Source organism: Larus michahellis, chromosome 10 (genome assembly GCF_964199755.1).
Source record: "Larus michahellis chromosome 10, bLarMic1.1, whole genome shotgun sequence".
In the NCBI taxonomy this organism is placed as follows: domain Eukaryota; kingdom Metazoa; phylum Chordata; class Aves; order Charadriiformes; family Laridae; genus Larus; species Larus michahellis.
The window spans coordinates 16,166,566-16,189,635 of record NC_133905.1 but is presented as its reverse complement, the minus strand read 5'-3'; the positions used below and the strand labels follow the sequence as shown (position 1 = coordinate 16,189,635).

Genomic DNA, 23,070 nt, shown 5'->3' with positions numbered 1-23,070 from the left:
CAGGAAACTCCTAAAGTAAGAAACAGACTAAAAACATTTCATTCTCTTAATTTAAAAATTTTCAAAGATATTCAAACCATTAAGATCCCACAAATATTTCAACACATCTATTCATCAAAGACAGACTCACCACCTTTTTTTTTTTTTTTTTTTTTTTTTGGTTCATCGACAAACGCAGACTTTGGAGAGGTTGCTTCAGTGACCGCACTTCGACAACTCACAGGGTGTCCTTCATTGTGTTTTCTGCCTGTCTGAACACAGTTGCAATTGTCACGCTTCTTCGAATTTTGCAACGAGACAGACGCTTCTTGAGGTGCAACTGAGCTTACAAGACTGTGGGCTCTCAGCCTTAGCTTCTTCACCTCGTATAGATCCCCCTCCTGACCTTCCAAACACACTTGGCATGACACTGTGCATGCTTTGTTTTCTTCTTCCTGTCATCTCCAGTCTGTTGTTCTTTCAAGTCGCACTTGTTTTCTGTTCTCTGCACAAGATTTACCCCATCACACTCAGGTTTATTTTCAAGCTAGATAATAAATGCAAAAGTATATTTGTTAGTAATGTGTTTAAGCAGTTATGAACAACTAAACAGTATGTGAATTAGGGGAGAAGAACAACCCAAAGGATGAGAAATCCCCCTCCACCCCCCCAAGAAAGGGGAAGATGCTATAAATCCCTGCCTCTAGCCAGTACGGTAACTGGAAATGGACTAGTCTGATTCCCTACAGTTTTGCTCTCATCACACTTATGCTCACAATGAAACACATCAGTATTTTTCTACCTGAATGGATATATTAAGTGACCATCAGACATGACAGGATACTAAATGAGGTACAGACAACATTATTGGATTATACAGATAAAAATAAAGGGTAAATAATTAAAAAGAATACAACTGATTCTGGCCAACACAAAACACAAACTCCATGAAAATTATGGTTTCATAGCCTAGCTCATTAAGATAAAAATCTGACTTTTGGAACCAACTACAGTAAGCAAAGCAAAAAAAAAAAAAGTATCTCTGCTGCAATAAAGGATTTTTACATCAGCTTTGTAATAGAAAGTGAAGTACTTTCTCAATCTATTACGTTCATTCTTGCAGTTTGTTACAAGAACAGGAAGTCAAGATTTGAAAGACTTCCACAAAGAAACATTACTTCCTAACTAAAAATAGGCATGACAGGAACAACACTAGACGTCTTTAAAGTAAGTGAACAAATGACCTCAGATTGCCCTCCAAGGATTATTAACTGGCAAAAAAGGAAACGATGACTGAAACCTGGAATTTTCACTTACACCTACCTACAGGCTTGGTTTCAGTAAGAGAACTCAAGAGTACAAGACAGAAGTTTTGTGGGCCTGGATGATGGCAAAAAATAACACTACATAACTATATACATACAGATAGTTAAAGACTATGACTAAATCTTTGTGCATTTAAGACACAGGTAAGCATAAGGGCAACCCTGACAAAACTTAAAAGCATTAGCGTTGTTCGCTGTTGGCATGAGGAGGTCAGGCAAGCCAGACCCGGCCATGGCTCTTCCTTCGGTCTTAAACCACAGCCAACAAACAGCTTATCGTTACAGGACAGACCTTTGTCACTCCAGCCCACCGCAACCACGGGAAAAAAAACCACCATAGGAGCTTTCCCTAGCGCTGCTGAAGCCGCGGGATTCCTGCCCTGACTCACCTACACTCTGGCTCTTCCAGTCACGAAGAGCATTTGCCTTGTAGAACAACTCGCCCTCTCCCCCTGAAGCCCCAAGTTCGCTTCAGGAGGAGCCTACCGGCTCACCCCCGGCGCCAGGGACACCCCACTGCCGGGCCGGGCCTCCCGGGGGCTGCAGCACCAGGGCTTCGCAGCCGCTGCCCGCTCCGCGGGGGCCAAGGCTGGAGCGGACCCCGTCCCGCGGTACCTCAGGGGCCGGTGGGGCGGCTGCCACTCAGGAGACAGCCCCGCCCCCGAAGGCGGGACCTTGGGGCCATCCCTGTCGCCGATTGGGCAGCCCCCAGCCGCCGCTGGCGCCGATTGGCTGTGCTGTGCCGGGCCGGGCCGGGACCCCGGGAAGGCTGCGCTGCCCCTCTCAGCCCCGTCGCGACGGGCCGCAGCCCGGGCCGGGTGCGCCGCGCTCCGAGTGCTCCGGGAAGGGCCGGCGGTAGCCGGGTGGGCAGGAGCACCTTGTGGGGTGGGCGGCGGGACCCGCAGCGCCCGCCGCTCTGGGCCCTGCCCGCGGCTGTAGGGGCGTGGAGCAGCGCAGGGAAGGCCCTTGAGGAGCGGCCTGGGCTCTCTTGTGGGCTTCTGTAGGGAGCCGCCTCTCAGCGGGACGGGCTGTGTTAATTAGGGGGCTTAACGAGAGAGAAAAAGGTATTTGTATCAGTTGGGAACGCTGCGGTCCGTCGGGAGTGCGGTACCAGTCCCGCGGGGTGCTCCAAAGAGCCGGCAGCTTTGCGGAGGCAGCTGTGGGCGTCTTCCCCGATGGAGACGGGGGAGGAATCCTGTAGGAATCCTGTCGTGAATGGTTATTTTAATTTTTTAACTCCGAGTTGTAAGCACAGAAAGAGTCTACTTAACGTGAACAGATCGCAGCCACGTATGGTGGGGTTGTCCTTGCGCTGGCTTTACCGGAACGCCTGAAGATCGAGGCCAGTCCTTCAATTTAGGGAAATTTACCGTTGACTTTAACAAACGGCAGCAACTGCGTAAGAGACGGCAGCAGGAAATACAGTTCATCGAACGGCAGGAAATGCAGCTATTTCACTGCTGCCCGGAAAAACCCCAACACCAGCACGTGTTGGAAGCTGTATATTTTACAGCGTGACATTTCATTTTACATACAAAAACGTTCTAGTACAAAGGATAGATGGGATGCGGTCAATGGTTACAGAAAAATCTGCTAGTTTGTTACATAGCAATTAGTGACTTCAAAAACTGTGTAAGGCACTGTCTTCACACTCCACGTGTTTAACTGCCTGCCTGGTTTTGCTAGTAGACGTGACACTTCCATGGCTGTATTTATGCATGTTATTAAAATTAAACATACAAGAAATAATAGAATAATGTGTGAATGAATTGATAGTTCTTGCTATTAATCAACAATACAGGATAATATTCAGCCTCTAGGTTTTAACAGCACATTTGGGAGGTGCTAATCTACAAATGAGTTTTACTTGCACGGTTCTTCAGTTCTATAACAGCTGTATTTTTTAAAATTTATATTCTTTGCTCTTATTCTGGGGTTCATGGATAAAAAAAAAAAGCAGAGTTGTCCTTCATTTGTGACAAAGAGCTACAGTGTCTGGAGGATAAAGGATACTATAGATTGTGCATCTAAACAACAATATCAACGGTGTCAGTTGTATCTCAGTAATTCTTGCAATTATTCATTTTGGAGTGAAATTTTTCTCTAGGGACACCTCAAAGGAAAAAATCAGCTATTTAACAAGTGAGCGAAGACTGAATAAACATGTTTGTAGTAATGATTACCAATGATTAAGTGTGTGCAAAGAGACCTTGAGCTGCTTCCCTAATAACACAAATTTACCTGAATAGGGTGGATTGAGATACATTTTTCTGTGCCACAAGTCATGAAAAAACAGGCTACAAAGACGGGATTTTTTTCAGGTTTTTTATTCACAAAGGTATTAGTAAACAGTAATGTATAAATTTGCCAAGTTGAGATTAAAAGATACTTTATACTGAATAGCCAAGTGATGTAGTAGAGTACCATTATTGCAAGACCACGCGGTGTCTCGTCTATGTTACATTAGAGACCCGTGTAACTCTACGAGACCATGTAGATCACCTCTGGAAATTTTAGAATGAACATGGAAGAAGGCAAAGAATAACAGTTTCCTTTTGTGACTACAGAAGAATAAAACCTGTAAAGCATTTGTGTGAAACAGAACTGTGTCTAAATTCTGTTCCTCAATCTATAAAACTTCTGGTTTCCATTCAGCTCTGGGGTGTGCCCGTGTGCATGTCCTCCTGGAGGAGACCCAGGTATTTAGCATGGATCTCCCAAAATATACCCATGAAAAACAATTAATGTTAAAGTTTCAGCACCATAAAGTAGCTCAATTAAATCTCATGTATAATTAAGCAGCTGTTGACCAATCTGAATACACTCAATGTTTCTTATGTCGGTACCAATGTTTTCTTGGTTTGATTCTGGTAAAATAAAAAACCTGACACTGGCAAATACATAGCCAGTATCCAAGGCACTTTTAATTAAGGGTTTTCACCAGTTTTTAGTGTAGAAATAAATTTGATTGATAAATGTGTAGATGATTCTAATACTCAGCTCTTTAGTTAAAATACTTTTACTTGCTCCTAATAGTACCCACAATGAACCAGGTACTGTACAAATATAGAAGATATGAGGCCTTACTCAGAGACCTTCATGTAAAGCTAGGAAAACTATACCATTACACAATTCCAATGAAAAGAATTGTGTATAAATTTGTATTTTTCCAAAATATTCCCTGAACTCTATTGTGAATTTCAGCCATTTGCATACATCAGGCCCTATTGCTTGTGCGAAGGAGGCAGCAGACACCTGTCTGGAACCTGAGCTGTGTGTTCAGGTGGCTCTTCTTGTTTGTAATTAACCTGTAGTTCCTTAGACTGCGCAAAAGTGGAATATGCTAGCAATATTACAAATAACAAATAGTCATAACAATAAAAGTGACAGTTTCTTAAGGGGGCCTTCACTTGATAATAAATATGACAGCATACAAGTTTCTGTTAGTTTTCTTTTAGGAGTGCTCCCCGAGGCTGAGCCCAAGGCTGTTAATGCTGGGTGAGCCGGGAGACACACAGCGACTCCTCTCTGAGAACACGTGGGGAGCGTGGCTCCGTGATCAGGGCCCTTACTAGCTCATCTTGCACCAATTCTTTAACCCATTGCCAAAATAAATACAACAAATCCAATTTCAAGTGACCTATAAAATTAAAGATACTTTAAATTAAAATCTTGTCCCTAATCCAAAATATACAACAGTTACCATGTGAAACATAATGAGAAACCTTACAACACGTAAAGGACGCTTAGAAAAAAATAACTTCCAAAAATAGTCTTATGAAGTATTAAACACTGTCTTAGAGCTCCTGACAGTGAAACGTAAAGGTTAGACCTCAAATGGTGTCATATGTAGTAGAGCAGCTTATGGAGTAGACCAACATGGCTTAAATTACTTACTTACAACTATGTTCAGTGCAGTTCAAACTGAGATTGCATCATGTAGAATACATATGAGAACTTGCATAAACATTCCCCTCTCTGGTAATGCAGTTTTTGAGTGTGTGAACTAAGATTATATGGAATAGGACAGATCCATTTGAAAACTGAAACCTTCTCCAGTCTCTCTGAAGGTTTCTGTCTGCTTGTACGCGATGGGGTAACAGCAAAGGGCAGTGTCACTGCTGAGCAGCGCTTGTCCTCTTGCTTTTAGGACTGTCGTTTTTAATAAGACATACGTTATATGTAGATGCTTTATGAAATACACTGCAAAAGGATCGTAAATTATTTTGGCAAGTGTTTGTGTTTGCCATACCTTTTTACATTGCGGATGAAAAGGAAGAAGGCACTTCTGTTTACAGAGTGGCATCATGCTGTGATCTGCCTTAGAGCAGGTATTTTCTGTTTCTTCTCTGTGATCACTTTTGTTTTCTGCAGTCAGGGCCAATGTTTCTGATCCAGATCTGCTACTTAACCTTACACGAAAGGTACACTTTTACCATCTTTCTAATGAAGAGACAGTCCCGATTTCTTCTTCTGAGATGGCCACTGCTAATAAATCCATCCAATTTATGATTCAAAAAGTTCAGAACTGCTTAATTTGTCTTCTTCATACAGCAAAATATTTTCCATGAGCTTCTTTTTTTGATCATTTATCTGTATTTTCCAAGATGTCTCTCTGACTGAAAAACAAAAAAGCCCAAATATTGAGAACAAAATCCATCTATTGCCTAAGGAATAGAAAATAAATTTAAAAACAAAACAAAACAAAACTGTCTTAGGAAAAAAATCTGATAGAAAACCAGAAAACGTTTTGTAGATTTATTGGTAAAATCATAACCAAGAATAAAAGATTTACTGAAATGTGTTATAAGTAGGAAGAAGAACCTAAGTGATTCTGGAGCAGAGAGTGATTTGTCCCTGCTATGATAATTCTAGAGCCCTTTTACACAGCCTTCTGTTATCCAAACAGGAACGGGGCAGTTTTGCCCAAACAGCTTGAAGATTGTATGCTTTTGCATGTTCTGTGTGCAGCCTTCAGGTTTATCTATATTTACCTTGTGCAGAACAGGAGGAGTCGCTGTCTGGGTTTCTCTGTGGGAAGGTGCTCCATGCCGCGGATGCCGTCTCCCGGGATGTGTCAGCTTTGGCGCATGCTGCGCTCCTCTCCTGGAGGCCCTTTGCAGGCTGGACCTGCCCCGTCCTGCACTCAGAGCCTGCCACGGTTTCTGAATCCTTAAAGCTGATGCTGGGTAGCTCATCTGGAGATTTCTCTGAAGGATTCCATATAAAACTGCTCGATTCATCTGATTCACAAGGGACCCGGGACATTTGTCCGCAGTAAATGTCGGGTGACACAACTGCTACTGAAGTTGTGGGTGGATCGGCACTCATCAGGATGGCTGGCTGGGCGCTGCCCTCTTTATTCCCCCCTGCAGAAGGCACATCCATGCTCAAACTCATCGTCTCATCATCAGTTTCTTCTGGAGCATTCATGGAGAATCCAGAAAGGCTGCCTCCACAGATGTAATGCTCTCTTAATTTGTTTTCAGCCATTTCCATAATTTCAAGCACCTGTTTTTAACAACAAAATCTGTGAATGCAGAATAATTCCTGTAGCCCTGCTTACACATGTTCTCCTATGTCAATACTCTCAAAAACAGGCAAGGCATGAATGACCTTGCTGTCAAGGAGACTAAAATCTTGGTCACGTATTTAAACTATTACCTCTGCTATGTTAGAGTTCTTCTTTCTCAGACAAAGGCAGATGGCTGAGGCAAAATCAATGGCAACCTCTTCCAGCAAGTGTCCTGCTCTCCTGTCTAGATATTTACTGCATATTTCCTTGGCAGCCAGCTTTTCAAAATTTTTTACTTTGGAGTGAGAGCTTTCTTTCGCTGTTTGAATTTCATCAGCAATCATATCTTTCTGTTCAAAAGAAAGAGATACATCAGTGAAAGCAAAATTAACACAAACGTTTATTTCTGTCTGAATTACGGAGAATATGAGTCTTGCCATATATTTGTTATTATTGCTCCTTAATGGCTGGTTTACAGACCTAAAAGCTTTAAGAATCTCCATTTGTGCAACTGACAGAAGTGTTTGTTTTCACAGGAGAGAAAAGGCCAAAGGTTTTCTCTGCATGTGTCTAATGCCAAATTCACTAAAGCAGACCCAGCTCTTCTCAGTTTATGCCCGTTTATAGGAATGAAAAATAATCAGTGCTGTATATAGCAGCATTCTCGCACAGGACTTTTCAAACATTTGTTAAAGAAATCAGAAACCTAGGATCCTTTATTTTCTGAACCCATTTGAGCATTGCTGAACTGCTTGGAAATAGTAATTAAGAATACTGTCGTTTTCCCCTCAAAGGCTGGAACAAGCTGGCATAGGGAAGGAGCGCTCCCCCCAACGGGGAACAAAGGTGGAGTCTGTTTTCATGAAGATGGTGGTAATGGCATTCAGTGATCCTGGCCAGTGCCGGCTGCTTGTGAAAGTGGTTTGTGTTGCCCTAATCCCAGCCCGGGCAAATGGGCCAGGGAATAAATTCCAGACAGTTGTGCAATACATCGATGCCTGATAAACACGATGAGGAGGAACTGCAGTTACCACCTACCCAGGTTTCCCCATTCAGGTTGGCTCCTAACACCTCTTTCTGGCACAGAAAAAGCATGCAGCAGCATTTCAGCACAAAGCCTTGTCTCTGAAATAAGCACGTATTTAAACACCAATTATTCGGGAGTATCTCCTAATATCATCAGGCCAGCACTCACGAGTGTGGTATGTGCAATGGGAATGTATATTCTGCTTCTAGTTAAAGGCAGGTAGGCTACTGGTGTTAATGGAACCAGGATGAGGCTTCAACATCCCTTCTTCAGGATGTGTGCAGCAGACTGCACATAACAAACTGCACTTGTATAAATGAAAATTCATTTTATGACAGCAACCCCATTCACTCACGCTGGTATTCATTATTCCTGCTTTTGCTCACCAGATAGACAGGCTGTCTTCCTTCATCCAGTGCCTTAATCCCTGTCAGTATCTCTGCTAAGACCTAGAAAGTATATTTGAAAGATAAAACAATTTGTTCAGAATTAATTCCATTTTTTAAAATGAGCTTTGTAACTAAAGAAATATTGAACTGCCAGGGCATTTTTAAATTATATTTTTACTTCAGATGGCTTAACACAGCCAGATCTGGGCAATCTTTATGACACTTTAGATCTACCTCCAGAGCCAAGTCCAAATTTTATAGTTAGGTACAACAGATATGTTGAAACGAAGGGTGAGAAGAAGCTCATTCTAAATCCAGATGAGGGATCACACTGAACAGAGTAACTTCCTATTTAAATTGAAACACCTGGAGACAGCAGACATCATAGGCTATCAAATATTTTAGTCGAACTTTCAAATTAGCAGGTGATGTTTGTGGCAGTTCACGTGGCAAATTGCAAGAATTCTGAGAACCTAACTGCAGTCTTTCTGCTGTTCTTTTTTTTTTAAAAAAACCATCAGCAGTAATAATTTTTTTGCAACAAGAAACAACTTTGTTTCTGTTGTTCAAAAGATTCACCTCACTTTGCCACAAACTGAAGTATATTTGGACTGTGAACATAATTAAAAACAGGATTTCAACACATTATATAGTCAGCAACTATGATATGAAATTTCTGGCAAAACAACTGTATGCGGCACATGCTCTTATATGCAATTTTCTGTCCGGAAGCACCAAAGAATGAAGCAGAACATGGAAAAAAGGCAACATACCACACCACAGCTGAATATATCAACTTTTTCTGTTAACTGCCCATGTCTGATAAAATCTTCTGGCAGATAAGTAAGCGAAGCTTGTAGGACTTTGGTTTTCATCACAGCATATTCTGATTTTTTATCAACAGAATACAGTCGCAAACCTGAATGTCCAAGCTTTGGTGTAAAGTTTTCATCCAACAAGATATTTGAGCTGTGATAAAGAAAGACAAGTAACAATATTGGTCAAGTATTTACTTTAACTTGAGGTAAAGATTTAAAGTTTTACACTTTTAAAGTTAAGTTAAAGTTAAGTGCTGAAAGTTTCCAGCTATGAATGAAAGGATAAAGAATGGTAGAAAGGGAGAGGGAAAGAACAAGCACTCCAAAAACTACTTCAAAAGAATATACTTCCATCATTTAGAGAAGAGAGGCAGATGAAACATAAAATGGTAAACACCCACAGAACAAGAAACAGCAGAAAGATACCACAAGTGGATTTCAAAATTGCATAAGCTTTGAGCCATTATTGACAAAGAAACCCTGTAATTAACAGGTGCCCAAGGAAGTGCTGCTATGCCAAACCCCTCACCTTTTGATATTCCCATGAAGAATTCCAAAATTATGTAAATACTCTACAGCTCGGATGAGTCGTACAGCGATGCTAATTCGCATCTCCCAGGTCAGTGGAGCAGAATCAGCCTGCAAGGAAGCGAGGAAAAAAATGGTAAAAAAACCCCAGTAAGACATTAGTAGTTTTGAAAACCAAAGGCTTAGTTGTAGTGCCAATCAAAACTCTGACCTGAATCAAAAGTTTGGTCCAAGACAGAAACTGATGATTTCTAGGTCAAGGAAGGAACCTATTCTTATATATTGTGCTGCACATTTTGCCTGCCACGGGAGGAGGTGAGATAAGGACACAGCAAGGATCACGCTTGTCCAAAGCATCAAGTGCTGGCCATTATTGAGGCATAGCACTGGTTTTGGTGGATTGCTTTTCTGATGTTTTTCTGCCTCGTGATCTCCTCTGGAAGTGTTCTTTCTGTAGGTAAGAACATCTCAATCTGTTCCCTCTGAATCCCTTGTAAAACTTTGTAGCTCATTGTGCAAATGAATATGATGATGGATTCTACAGCAAACTGTTCCCAAATCCAATGAAGTGTTACAATATGAATAGGCATGTTTTGCAGATTCCTTATTACTTTAAAAATCTAAAGGCCGCCCCACAGAAAATTCCTGTTGACCTGATGTGCTTTGCAGTAGAAAAACTGGAGAAGAGCTGCAGCCTTTCTAGTGCTTGTGGTCAAAGTATTTGGGCACTTTTTTTTTTTTTGACTGTTTCTCAGAATTCAGAGAGATATAATTGGCTTTCATACAATAACAGGACAGGACTTGCAATCACAGGTAGATAATAGACTCAGATTATTTGCTTACTTGAGGCTGAAGCTGGTTTTGCAGTGATCCATTAGGCAGGTATGGATATATCAGACAGTGCAATCCAGTTTCTACTGAGAAACCCAGCAGCTGCAAAATGTTGACATGACAACACCTGCAGGCACAGATCAACAATGATTTGCAAATGAAATAAGAGCAACACAGAAAAATACATTCCTGAGCTGGGATGAATTCCTGAATGGAAGGCCACTGGGAATTGTGTCCTGCAGCTGGCAGCACAGGATGGCCGAGAGCCGGGTGGCAGAAGGGCAACCCCCCTCGCCGTGAGGGGAGCCCATCACAGCCCCGGCAGGAGGGCTGCCAAGCTCCAGAAGGCACGGCTTCCTCGCCCCAGCGGCTGCCTTTGTTCAGCGGGGAACTGCAGCATCGCGGGAGGCACGATGCTTCCCAGGGCTCCGGCAGAGCCCGTCCACACCCCGCGGTCCCCAGGCCAGCACAGCGCCCGGGGGGCACACAGCGTCCTCAACCAAACACACGGGCAACGGGCTGCATGCAGCACACGCAGGCGTTGCGTTGGAAAGCCAGCCACTTACCGAAAGCAAATCTGTACTTCTGTGTGAAAGAATCTCTGGGTGGAATTTGGGTTTGTGCATTCCACCTGAAAAGTGAAAACATGCAATAGAATGTCAATAGTAATTATTAAGACATTGCATTTATACAGATGTTTTAGTCTCTAGATGACAAGCTACTTTAGAAAATTGGCAAGTATCACTGATGGCAACTGTGTGTCAAAGGCAACAATTAATTGAAAATTAGAACAAAAACCAGTGTAAAGACACCTCTGATCCAATCGCCAAGGCAGCGACATTGCAGGCTACTCCCATGGACAGAGTTAATAAAACTACTTCCATGAGTGAAATATCTCTCATATGTGTTTGCTGAATCTAGGTTTACTTACTTGACATCATTTCCTTTTTACCTCTCCTCTTGTGTAGCTGTTCTGATTCCTTGCAATACAATATTAAACGACTGCTAATGCTCAAGAGATACTAATAACATACCCCCTTCAAAGAAAAAGAAAAGGTGGAGTACTTGCCTCTTTCAATCTTTTGATGACATACACCATGTTGTTCCTCTGACCTTTGTAGACATCCGCAAAAGTACCTTCACAAATCCTGCTCTTGTCACTGAAACCATTTGTGGCATTAGTAACTTCCCTCGGGGTCCACAAGAGACTCCCGCTGGGGAGATCGGTCATTGTCTCCTGCTGAGGACTAGAAGAGCTGCAAGGCTACACATTTGTAGAAGAAACAAGTTTATCTCATGAAAATTCATATGCTTTTTCCTTCTTTCAGGTGTCATATTTTCTTTCCCGTGATTTAAGCAGTCACTGTGATTGTTGAAAGAAATTGTGAAAGCTGCTCTGCAATTATTCAGTGTTTCCCTTTGTAATACCTGTCCTGATGTGCTTTGCTGATGTAAAAATTTTGCATAGTAGAAGAGACTAGAAGACAGTTACTCATTTGCATTTCCACCTTTCCTAGAAAACAGACTTAGTTTTGTTTAAAAGTCCATATATTTATTTGAAGTGATGTTTAAGCTACAAAAAATATTAATCTGTATGGCTGGGGCATATATCAAGAAAGAGCTGGATCAGAAAGTAGTGTCCCTCTTAATGTATTTATGTTCTGGTAGGAACTTCCCATCTATTTCTGAAGCACCTGGCATCGGTTGCACAATAATGTTTTGCTTCCAGTGTGGCAAGTCCAAATGCCAATCATTACTACAGTTCCACTGTAGCCTAATCACGCAGCTTTCACAACCTTCGTGTGCTCCAGCCTTGAGAAAACAAAACAACCCCCTCTCAAGAAACTCTGAAACTACTGCATTCTTTGTAGCCATTTCTCTTCTGGCTGGTACTCTTGAACCATGTTCTTTTGGGAGAGTTTAAAGTCTTAAAACACAATCTTCTTTAAAAAAATCTCAAACAAAATAAACCAAAGAGAACAGGCCAAGACAGAACCATGATGGGACCAGAGCGTGCACATGGATCTGGGAAAGAATCTGAGAACCGCAGGCCAGATCCAGCCAGACTATTTTAAAGACAAGAGAGCTGCAGGGAGACTGGAGAACCGGAGCTATAGCGAGGAACGGGAAACTGCATGGAAATCATTAGGAACATGAGAAAAACTTTCCCCAGTGAGCTGGTTAAGCACTGGAACAGGGGCTCAGAGAGGTGATGGAACCTCCATCCCTGGAGACTGCCAATTGTCAGCTACACAAGGCTCTGGGCAACCTGACTGAACTTTGGTACTAGCCCAGTTTGGAGCAGAAACCACATTTTATGTAAAAAATTAAAAGAAGTATGCCATTCTGACTAGTCTGTGGTATATATTGCCCTGTTGTATGATCCCACCAGAAATGTTAAGTCCTGTGTAAAATCTATACTAGAAATTCCTTCAAAATCAATTGCTATTTGTGGGCATGTTACCCATGCTGAGCTATGCAGTGTGCAATATTGTTAATTTTTCCCCTCACTGGTCCTTCACTGGCAAAAAAGTGATGTATACCATAAGTAATCTAACTGTTGCATTACCATTATATTCAGTCCAAACAAATTGTAATAAAGCCCCCCTTATTCACCAGATCTATATTTTACACAAGTAAAGGGATAAACTTAATTGAAAAAAACACAGAATGCCATAAAGATGATTTTCATTGTTATAATCAATGAGTACTAAAGGGATTTACCTTCACACTTGATGAGATGGGAGGATTTGACTGTAAGGATTTCAAAAGGTCTCTTGGGGGAGGTGGTGGAGAGGGGAGTGAATACAAGGCTCCTTCAGGAACAGCACCTGAAACTGAAATAAGAGCATGGAAAATACACCTTATTTTTGCAATACTAATTTTTGCCTGTGACTAATTATGAAGGTCTGGGATATTTTGCTGAATTTCCTAACCAGGGATAACCTGTGAGAAGCTGTCAAAATGTGAAATACTGTGAGAAGCTAGGGAGCTATGTTCCTCATTCCTCTTTGCAGGATGAGTATGCCGATCTCTGGTCCTGGCTGGTGACGCAGAGCTCCCCGTGTCTGTAGGGCTGGTCAGACGCCTCTGCGGTGGGTCCTGTGGCTCCGCTCCCTCCTTGCCCAGGCAGGGGAACTGCTGGCCCGTGCACGGCTCTTCTGCCCTGGGCTCATTGGCATGGAGAGAGGGACATGGGGAGGAATGTATGCGCTGATCTGGTACGGAGCTGTGACGGGACCCAGGTGTTCACAGAGACCTGGGGAATGTCCTGAGGCCCCAGGGACAGATTTAGCCAGCATCTCTCAAGGCTGAGAGAGCTCTTGGAAGGAGGAACAGGAGGCTGTCTGCTAAAGTTGGTAATAAACAGTTCAGGAGACAACAGTGCTAGGAAAAAGGCAAATATTCAAATGTGACCATTTCTAAGAGCAATATATTCATTCTTCTATACTGAAAGCAAATGGGAAGCAGTCTTGTCTACACGGTCATTCCAATGTTAAAGCAAATTCTGTATCTATTACTTCCTACCTGCTGGTGATACTCCCAGGAGTGAAGAGTCTGGTGATGGCAACAGACTTATCTCATTTTCTCTCTCTTTAGTTTTGGTTTCTGTGGGAGTTAAAGATATGTTCTCCTGTTTAGGCGGCTCTGCTTTCTCTTCTTTTTCAGAGTTGGTAATATTAGAGGCTGATGTCCCTTCAAAAGAGAAGAAAGGAAAGATGAAGATTACCAGGGAAAACAGAGTCTGACTCTAATCAGCTACCAGGAAAAAAACCTAGTCAGGAGAACAGACTGTAAGTTAATGTGAACATTAAAATGAACATTCAAGCAATTTATTGTTAAATTGCTGGACTACTATTGGTGTTTAAATTCAGACCATATTCATGACATTAACTACTACTGAAAATTAATAAGAAGCAAGCAATATCTTCCAACAAATATCTGTGACAGCTATGCAGAAGATACATAGTCTCTTACAATAAGGAATTAGCAATAATAGTGTATTTATTTTGTCATTTTCCATTGACCGTCTTTCAGACAATGATCTCAAATCACAAATATCTCCCAGCCTAAAGAATGCATCCAGTTCTTTGTTAATTGTCATGGGACTGAGGACGTTTGACTGAATTGTATTGGTTTTAGCCGTTAAATGTTTTAGGAGGGTTTTCGGTTGTGTGGGCTTAGTGTCATGACTACGCCCCTAAACACTTTCCTATATAGAACTATTTGCAATAAAGAATCATACTTTTACTTATGAACAGAAAGAAACTGGAGACAATCTAGGAGAAATATAAAAATGGTCAAAGGTCAAGACTTACTGATATATAAGGAAAAATTATAGGCTGAATTATTGATTCACTACAGCTCTAAAAGAGACTTGAAGAGTATGTACATCTTAGAGGGAATTATTAAAATTAGATTAGGCTATAGTTAGGGTGGGGGAAAAATAAAGCAAAAATATGCAAGATACTGTGATATACAAGGTTGTCAAAATCTCCTGAGGAAGCAGCTTCTCCATGAACATATTTAACACTGAGGTTGAAAAGGAGCTTGGAAATGCCCAGCGTGCGCTGGGGACGATATACGGACTTTCTGCTGCCCAATAACCACGTTCTCCTGCTTGCAGTTCTAACCTTTTTCTACCTGACACCTTTTGTCAGCAATACATTTAGCATTTTCTTAAAAATCAAAATGAATGTTTTATTTTTATATAAAAGAAAATAAACACAAGCATTAATACAAGGGGGTTTTTGTCATGCTGTTTTATCTTTGTATCTTGTGGTGTTTTAGCTTTGTATCTTAAGTGCGGTGGTGACCTTGGAATGAGAAGCCGCAGGCCTCTGTTTGTATTTGAAATCAGATAATAGCTTTGTTTTTTTTTTTGTTTTTTTTTTGTACAAACAAAGCATTGGGAGTATCTGAGAGAAGCAGGAAGCGGTGTGTTTCATTTACGGTCTCTGCTCCTGATGATCAAGCAAGATGGGGTAGAGCTGTTTCAGGGCAGACAAGCCCTGACGGTCCCAGGGCACTAAAGGCAGCAGCTCAAGAGCAGGGAAAGGCAATAATGGGCACGAGGAGCAGAAACGGGCATCTTCGTGCCAGGCACCTTTCTTCCTTTGAGCTCTGTCTGGGGTTTGTACCCGCTTTCTTCAATGTCACCTGTGAACGCAGCTTGGCATGAAACTAGGTCTTCAAACTAAAACTCAGAAAAATCAGGGATGTTTCTTTATGACTGTGTCAGAATGCTATGAAATCCCAGATTTTACAGGTTTTTGAAGTCCACTATCAAACAGCCTGCAGGCCTTTAATCAAAACTGACAGTCCCTGTATTCTGCAGTTGTTGGCTTTTCCCTCCTGTACTTTAACCTAGAAGTCTGTAAAATTAGAATCACTTCCCTCTTCCAACCTATTTTTCAGGGTTTTTCATGAATTTTGCAACTTCCTGCACATCAGACAAACAGTTCACTACTGAAGCTAAAGAACTGACATAAAAAAATGTATTTTTATGGACATCCAGAAGTGGGACTAGAGCAGTGCAAGAAATTGTTGAAGGGAGGTAGAACTCTCCTGGAAGTAACCTGCCAGCAAAACATCCACCCATGTGTTGCCTCTGACTCCTTTAAGTAAGAATGGCTACAATTCTGGTGGTGTAAGGGCCACTTCATTTTTTGAAGTGCCCAACAGAACAAGCAATGTATTCCCTGTATCTGCCCGAGAGGAATCACCTGACTAAGCAGATTCAGATATAGATAAAAAAGCAGAAATAGAGGGTAAAGAGACCTCAAGGATTTGTCTAAACCTGAAAAGATCCTGCCAGAAATCACTTCTGCTTATGACTGAGCACACACTGGAATGTCTGTATTGAGTAAATTCCAGAAAAAGTAATTACTTCCACATGGCAGAACAACAAAATAATCCAGTCTTTCTGCAACTTAAATTAATATGAAGCTTTGCTATGGACTTTAACATAAAAGACTATTAGAAGTTTTTTAAAAAGATCATTTCATGCTGGTTTTGCAATTTATTGCATGTGAATTGATCTGGGACAAAAATTAATATTGATCATCCAGAAACATAACTAAAAATTTTAACACATCTTTATCTGACCTTCATATTGCTTTACAGAATTCCGAGTCAAAACCAAAATCACTTCTAACTCCTATGAAGCCCTTCACGGAACCATCTAATATTGAAGTGCACCCATTGTCCCAGAGGAAACGGGAGAAAGAGAGGTGTCTTAGATCTGTTACAGCAGTTCAGTGCCTTAAGGAGCTGAATTGAGTGTGGCCATTTATCGCCATGAGTTCTTAGTGTTTACTTTCCCTATTCACTCTCTAGCCCACAGAAATCATTATAAAGATCCCTGTTTACTTGCATCAGCCAACTACATTTTTTAGAAACCAAGCTTTTCCTTCGGAATCCCAGACACGTACTCCCGCACCCTGGGGGAAGTTGATTAGGGTTTATTTTTAACAGGGGGACAACCCTTAGTTTTTGCAGCCTGTGGCAAGTGAAGACCAAAATGTGTCAGAAATGTTTTTGAGAAAGCTCAATTAACAACAACAAAAAAAAAGGTAAATCAGAGAATCCCAAGAGCAAGCGGGTAATCCCCTCTTGTGCCAGAGGCTGAAGCGCGTGTTGCGCAAGCTGCAGTGATATTTACACAACACTTAAAAGAAAAGCACTCAGACAAACAGCAGCATGACGAGTGCTTCTGTGCGGTGATGATGATTATTTTTGTCTGGGTTGTATCTTTATTTTTTAATGGTGATGCTGCTGGAAACTGCTTTTGGGTTGGAAACCTGACTCTTTGCAATCTGCATAACCAGAGGGACAAATCTTACTTGGTTCAGTGTAAGCAGACTGTCAGGGGCTTTGAAGTGCCACCTCTCCGGATTTAATGCCGTATCCTGGCCTTTGCAGACAGGACCAGGTGTAACCATCAGAGACTCTGGGTTTCCAGGGGGTGGTTGTACTGAATGTCCTGCGCACCAGCTGGAACCCAACAAAGTGGTGGTTTCCAAGCAATAGCTCCCTGAAATTAACTACATGAAGCCTCCCTGGGAGCAATTCGCCACTGCAATGTGCTGAGCTGCTCGCAGTTTGGAATCTACTCATGGTCTTGTTTTAAAGGCCTGTAAGAGAAGAGAAAACCCTCTGCCTTGGGGTAAAAGCAGCAGCATCTCAGTTTTAACAGGTAACTTTTCTAAGCTCCCTGAACTCAGCTTTTGCAAAAATGGAAAAATTAACCCACACGGGAAAGAAAAGGCATCATACCTAACTACGCAAAACCAGCCTTTTCCATGACAGATAAAAAGTACGTTTAAAAATGTTGCTGCTATTATGTAGTGGTAAAAACACTCAGTGATTTTTCAATTTCAGTTTTTACGTTTCTCAGAAGGAGAATGCAGGATTTTGTTTTATTAAATCATAATGTATAAAGTGGGATTACAGAAACATCAATGAACTCTGTAAAGGAATACACTGAAATAAGCCAGCCGTAAACACAGGTGGGCCCCAGAACGCACTCAGACGGGGGAGAAGGGCTGGAACTAATTAGCAGTTAAGGTGGTAGGTTATAGTGTGTTACAGGAGAGCACCCAGAAACTCTCTTTACAGACTAGGAACCAACTGTGTTAAATATGGAACAGGCACAGAGCAAAAGTGCCGTCACATCATGTAAGTCAGCCTCTAGTCCAGAGTATCCATAAAAATAACCATTATCAGGGAGCCAGGCTTATTACATTGGTGATATCTACATCAGATTTATTCAATGCATTTAAAAAAATTAAAAAAATCAATATATTGTTTCCAATCCTGTCCACTCAGATTGGACCCTCAAAGTCACAGTCGCTGTGACGGAATTAACAATTGCATTACAGATGTACAAATGAAAGCAGATTCGAGTTCACTTTCCTGGAGCTTTGTTTGCTTTGTGAGGGATGAGGAGTAAGAATTGTTCCTGCCTCCTGAGCTGAATGCCGTGACTGAATTCAGTCAGAAACTGGATCTGCTGAATCAGAGGCTGCATATGGGTGATGCCAAAATCAGGTACATTAACTGAGCAAAGCTCTCGTTAGGGTCTGTAGTTATTGGGTTTGAGGCACTAAGACAGAATTTGCTTGAAGGCTGCTTGTGCTGTAGTACTTAATATTCTTTTTTAAAAAAAAAGAAAATAGAATTTAGAATACCAATGTTAAACATTTTTTTCTGCCATACCAAACTGAAGGTGCAGAGTCACGCCAATGCCAGGAACTACAGAAACCCAGCAGCGCAGCAGAAAGCAAGGCTGTGGAGAGAACCCATGACGCATTATTGGACTTCCCATGAGAAATGCCTCGCGCGGCGAATGCCAGCTGCGCTCGGGCTGCAGCGCAGGCTGCCGTTTCGCAACAGCCGCTGGTGGGGTGACTCAACGGCGCTGGCAGTTCCCTGCCACAGAAGCACATTTTCCACCTGCAGAAGCCTACGCCCGCACAAGCTTTAAGCGTTTCCCATATGCACCTGGATAGTCCTTCTCTAAGCATTTTTGGCCACATAACAAAAATCTGTAGTTTTCATTTCTAGTAATTCTCTGTGGAGAACTGGCAAAATTCATACAAACTTCTGATTTCCAGAAAGTAGATTTTGGGTGGGAATATGTGTGAAACTTTTGGGGCACCTCAGTACTGAAAGACAGTATGTTGTCCAGGGTTCAACAAATTTGGTGGCAGAACTGGATAAAGGTACAATTTGGCTTACAAAAATAGACAGCTGCAATTTAAACATAATTTTCAATGGAGAAAAATGGAAAGGCAAATTATATTTAAGTGCTGTGATTAAGGCAATGGTTTACGTTAACTAGGCACACTGAGCTCAAATTCTAATCATTCTACCTCAAAAAAAGATAAATCTGAAATAGACCAACCTGGAGATAGTTGAGAAGAATTACACACAAAGAATTAGAAAAGACTACAGCTGTTTAATTTACAGAGGGATTGAGAACACATGATAGAAATAAAGAAAATATGAAGTGAGATAAAGAAATAGTAATGTAGGTAGTTGATAAACCATTTCTCCTTTTCATAACCTTTTTCTTATGGTGCAGGAAAGCAAGCTGCAGAGGCAAAACTGATGAGATGTTCTACTCTGTTGACAATTAAAGTATAATGACAAAATTTCATGGATAAACAAAAATGTATGAAAAAATTAAAACATTCATAACTATGCTCTGTTTTGAAAGCCTGCCTGGTGCAATGGCTGTGCCACCCCTGGCTCAGAGCACGGCCAATCTCTCTTGGCACCTCTCCGAGCATCTGACATGGCCACTGCAAAGGTGGGATGATGAACCAGAGGGGCCAGTTCATTCCTCCTCTGTCACCTCTTCCTTTCCCACCATGAATTTTACGTGAGAGAGTAGAAAATCAAAATCAGTGGAGAAATTTTAGAATTTGAGCATGAGACTCCCAGCAAAAAGTCTCTTCAGCCAGGAGGGGAGATTTACAGGCCTGGGTCTGGCTGCAGGGGGGAAGGGGTAGCTACTCACAGTCCAGGATGACCTGAGCGGCGCGGTAGAGCTGCAGTCCCTGCAGCAGGTCCACGAGCTGCTGCACCGTCGCCAGCCTCACGCCCCACCACCACATCAGCTCTCGGGTTATGCTGATCCCTGTCCTCTCCATGCACTTGATTTTCCGTAGCTCTGTTTGGTCAGTTATCACGTAAGAGGCTAGTAGGAGACAATCGATATTTTTGTGTAAAAGTTAGAAAAAAACAAGCAAGTGCAAGCAGGGAGTGCTAAGGTGTGAGACACACTTTGCTTTTTCATTTGCACACTTTTAAAAGGAAGGATCACAATAAATTAGCTATGTGTACATGAAGGAAATTCATTTCCTAAAGGAAGATATTCTTTTTATTCCTTTGACTATTCTGGAAAAAATGTTGTTATATTAGAGACCGGAAAAGAAAACCTAGTCACACTTTTCAGCATGTTTTCCCCATAATCTTCCTTCACCTTAGTACTTTGTACCAAAATAAAGATTAAATTCCTGGTGCGATTATCCCAAAATAGGTAACAGAAATCAGTAGTGAGATTGCACTCCTGCCTACGTTACTAAATACTAATATTATGGTAAGCCAAATAGTGACTGAATCATCTGGATGTTATTTACAGTCAGATAAAGCTATGGGTGAAACGCTGCTATTCTTAAGAGCAGGAGATACCGTGCTAAAGCTGACCCTACACAATTTCTCCCAATTCCTGGATGCGCACAGTGTGCTGGTGACCCCTCGCTCACCGACATGTAGCCCCCTCCCCTTGCTTAACTACTGCTAAATCCCATGCACCCGGACGCGGTGCGAGTGCCAGAGTTATGGCACAAGCTGGAACCAGGACGGTCAAAGACCACATGTGGCTAAGAATGCCCTTAGCTTTGGGACGGGGTTGTGCCACATCTTCCACCTCATCAGTGCCCACTGCGGGGCAGCCTGTGCCAGCTGCGGGGACAAGGTGACAGCCCCTTAGGGCAGAGGGGCCAGGTAGAGAAGCCAGGATGAACTGTGCTGAAACAGTGGCTTGTGGCACACCATCACCTTGTCACTGTGCCCTGGGATTTTGCGTAAATTCAGACGTGCTCATTTGTGGTCTGTGGGGCTGGTGGAGATGGAGATCCCCAGCGCCGGCGTCTGGTTCGGCCCCTCGCAGCTCACCCCTCCTGAAGCTCAGCCCAGAGGAGGGAGGCTGGGGCTGGGACACAGAGATCCCCCAGGTGACACCTCAGAGGGCGTCAGACAGACATTCCACATACAGTTTTATGGTTTGATGCATCTGAAGATAGGGGAGGCGAACTCCACCCCAGGTCAGCCAGTTTAACTGGGGGAAGAGTTTACTCAGCAGACAGAGTCAGTGAAGTCTTGAATGAAATGAAATCATGTTAAATAAAAGAAGGTGGTAGGCCAACTAAGAAAAGATTCAGGTTAGAATTGTTTGGACTGGGATACAGAAAAAAGAATAAAAAACTCAGGGACTACATTTTCTATACCTATTAACTGGACATGGCCAGGATGGAGAAAAGCAGGGGCAGTTAAGTAGGAGGGAACATATATGAAGTGAAGAAAGAAAGGAAAAACAGAACATGTAAGGACTTGTGAGGGGTCTTGTGAAAACCGACGAGCAAGTAGCAAAGATAAAGTGCAAACAGAGAAGGGAGTGGGAAAGGTAAGCGGCGGGCGAGGGGAGGGAGCCTGGCTGCCGGGAGAGGCAGAGGCAACACGGAAGTCTGGAATTCCACCTGTTAATCACAGGTTTCACTTGATCCTGAAAACAGACGGGAGCCCGGGAATTCCCTGTCTACAGGACACGCTCCTCTGAGCACTGGGGAGAGACTCAGCCCGAGGCCCTGCGCGGGGATGGCCTTGTCCCTTCCACCGCACCTCCAAACACGTTGCCGCCGCGCCTGCCCCCATCGCCACCCCACCGCCAGCCCCCCGGCCCCCTCACCACCCCCTCGTCACCCCACCGCCAGCCCCTGGCCCGCGGCCCCCTCACCGAACCGCATCCAGTCGTAGTCACTCAGGCAGTCCATCTTCTGGCAGAAATCCTCCAGCACCCAGGCGGGCATGCTGTGGATGTACAGAGCCGGGGGGCAGCCCCCTTTCAGGGCCGGGGGCGGCTGCTGCAGGGGCATGGCTTTGAAGTCCCTCTCCTGAGAGTCCCCTGTCCCCGCTGCGGCCATCAGCGGCATCCGCGCATGGTGTGTGCCTCGGGCCGCGGCCGGTGACGCTCCCTGGTCTCCGCTGCCTCGGCCTGCTGTGAAGGGCTGGTTTTCTCCAAAAGCTTCCTCTTCTCAAAGGGGCTGGCCTTGGCAGCCTGTCCCCACCCTGGCCCCGCTGGCTGTGGCTGGGGAAGAGCCGAGCCGCACAGGCGAGCTTTTCTTGGCAGCTCCGACCGCGTCCGCGGCTTCCTGCTCGGGCTGACGTCAGGCCCCGGCCCCAGTGCTAATCACATTTTCCTTTCCATGGGCGCCTGTTGCTCCAGCCCCGTTGCCAAATGACCAGTTTCACGTGCTGGAAGGGGAAGGTGCTTTCCTGGGGGTTATGCACAGCTGGCACCAACACGGGCTGGGCAGCAGACGCTCAGCCCAGACCTCGGCCACCGCTGCGGGTGTCACCCAGCAGGGTGGTCACCCACACGGGTACAGACCTGTGTGTGTGCGTTTAAACATAGATCCCTGAGAGCTACACCAACCACACGCCCCACTGCGCCGGGGGCTGTACGACAGGGCATGGAGAAAGATTCAAAGACCTCACAAGATGTAGGAAAGATGCACGTACCATGAGAGCGGGCAGCACAAAGCACCCCAGTAACCCTCGGCAGCGACCCTGCTGCCAGCCTGGCTGTCGCCAGCGGTGCACAACCAGCGCAGCACGTGGGGGTTCACGCGGTACGTGCCGTACCGTGGCGGATACAGGGAGCGAGAAGTAAAAATCCTTAGCAGTGGTCATATGGCCAGGTCTCGCTAGTAGAGGACTAGGTTTAAAATACGTTCTTAACAATTTTTCTAAATTTTTAGGTTTTCCCTTTTTTTTTAAATTTCATCAGCTTTTGATTAAAAATTATAATTAAATAATTTGCCAGTGTACATGCTACAAATACTTCTGGCAAAGTGATCTACTTGGAGAG

At 43.3% G+C, this 23,070-nt stretch overlaps 1 protein-coding gene across 1 annotated transcript; it reads right to left on the bottom strand.

The window, feature by feature from the left end:
* Window positions 1-3,622: 3,622 nt before the first annotated feature.
* On the bottom strand, window positions 3,623-22,379 carry IRAK2 (interleukin 1 receptor associated kinase 2). The gene is made up of 13 exons (XM_074602902.1): window positions 21,937-22,379; window positions 19,939-20,118; window positions 13,941-14,108; window positions 13,137-13,249; window positions 11,482-11,676; window positions 10,979-11,043; window positions 10,425-10,539; window positions 9,583-9,692; window positions 9,009-9,204; window positions 8,233-8,295; window positions 6,969-7,169; window positions 6,299-6,815; window positions 3,623-5,923 (listed from the first exon to the last, which is right to left on the bottom strand). Exons 1-13 carry the CDS (start codon window positions 22,130-22,132, stop codon window positions 5,811-5,813), a joined length of 2,232 nt encoding a protein of 743 aa, XP_074459003.1. The 5' UTR covers window positions 22,133-22,379; the 3' UTR covers window positions 3,623-5,810.
* Between the last annotated feature and the right edge of the window lie 691 nt (window positions 22,380-23,070).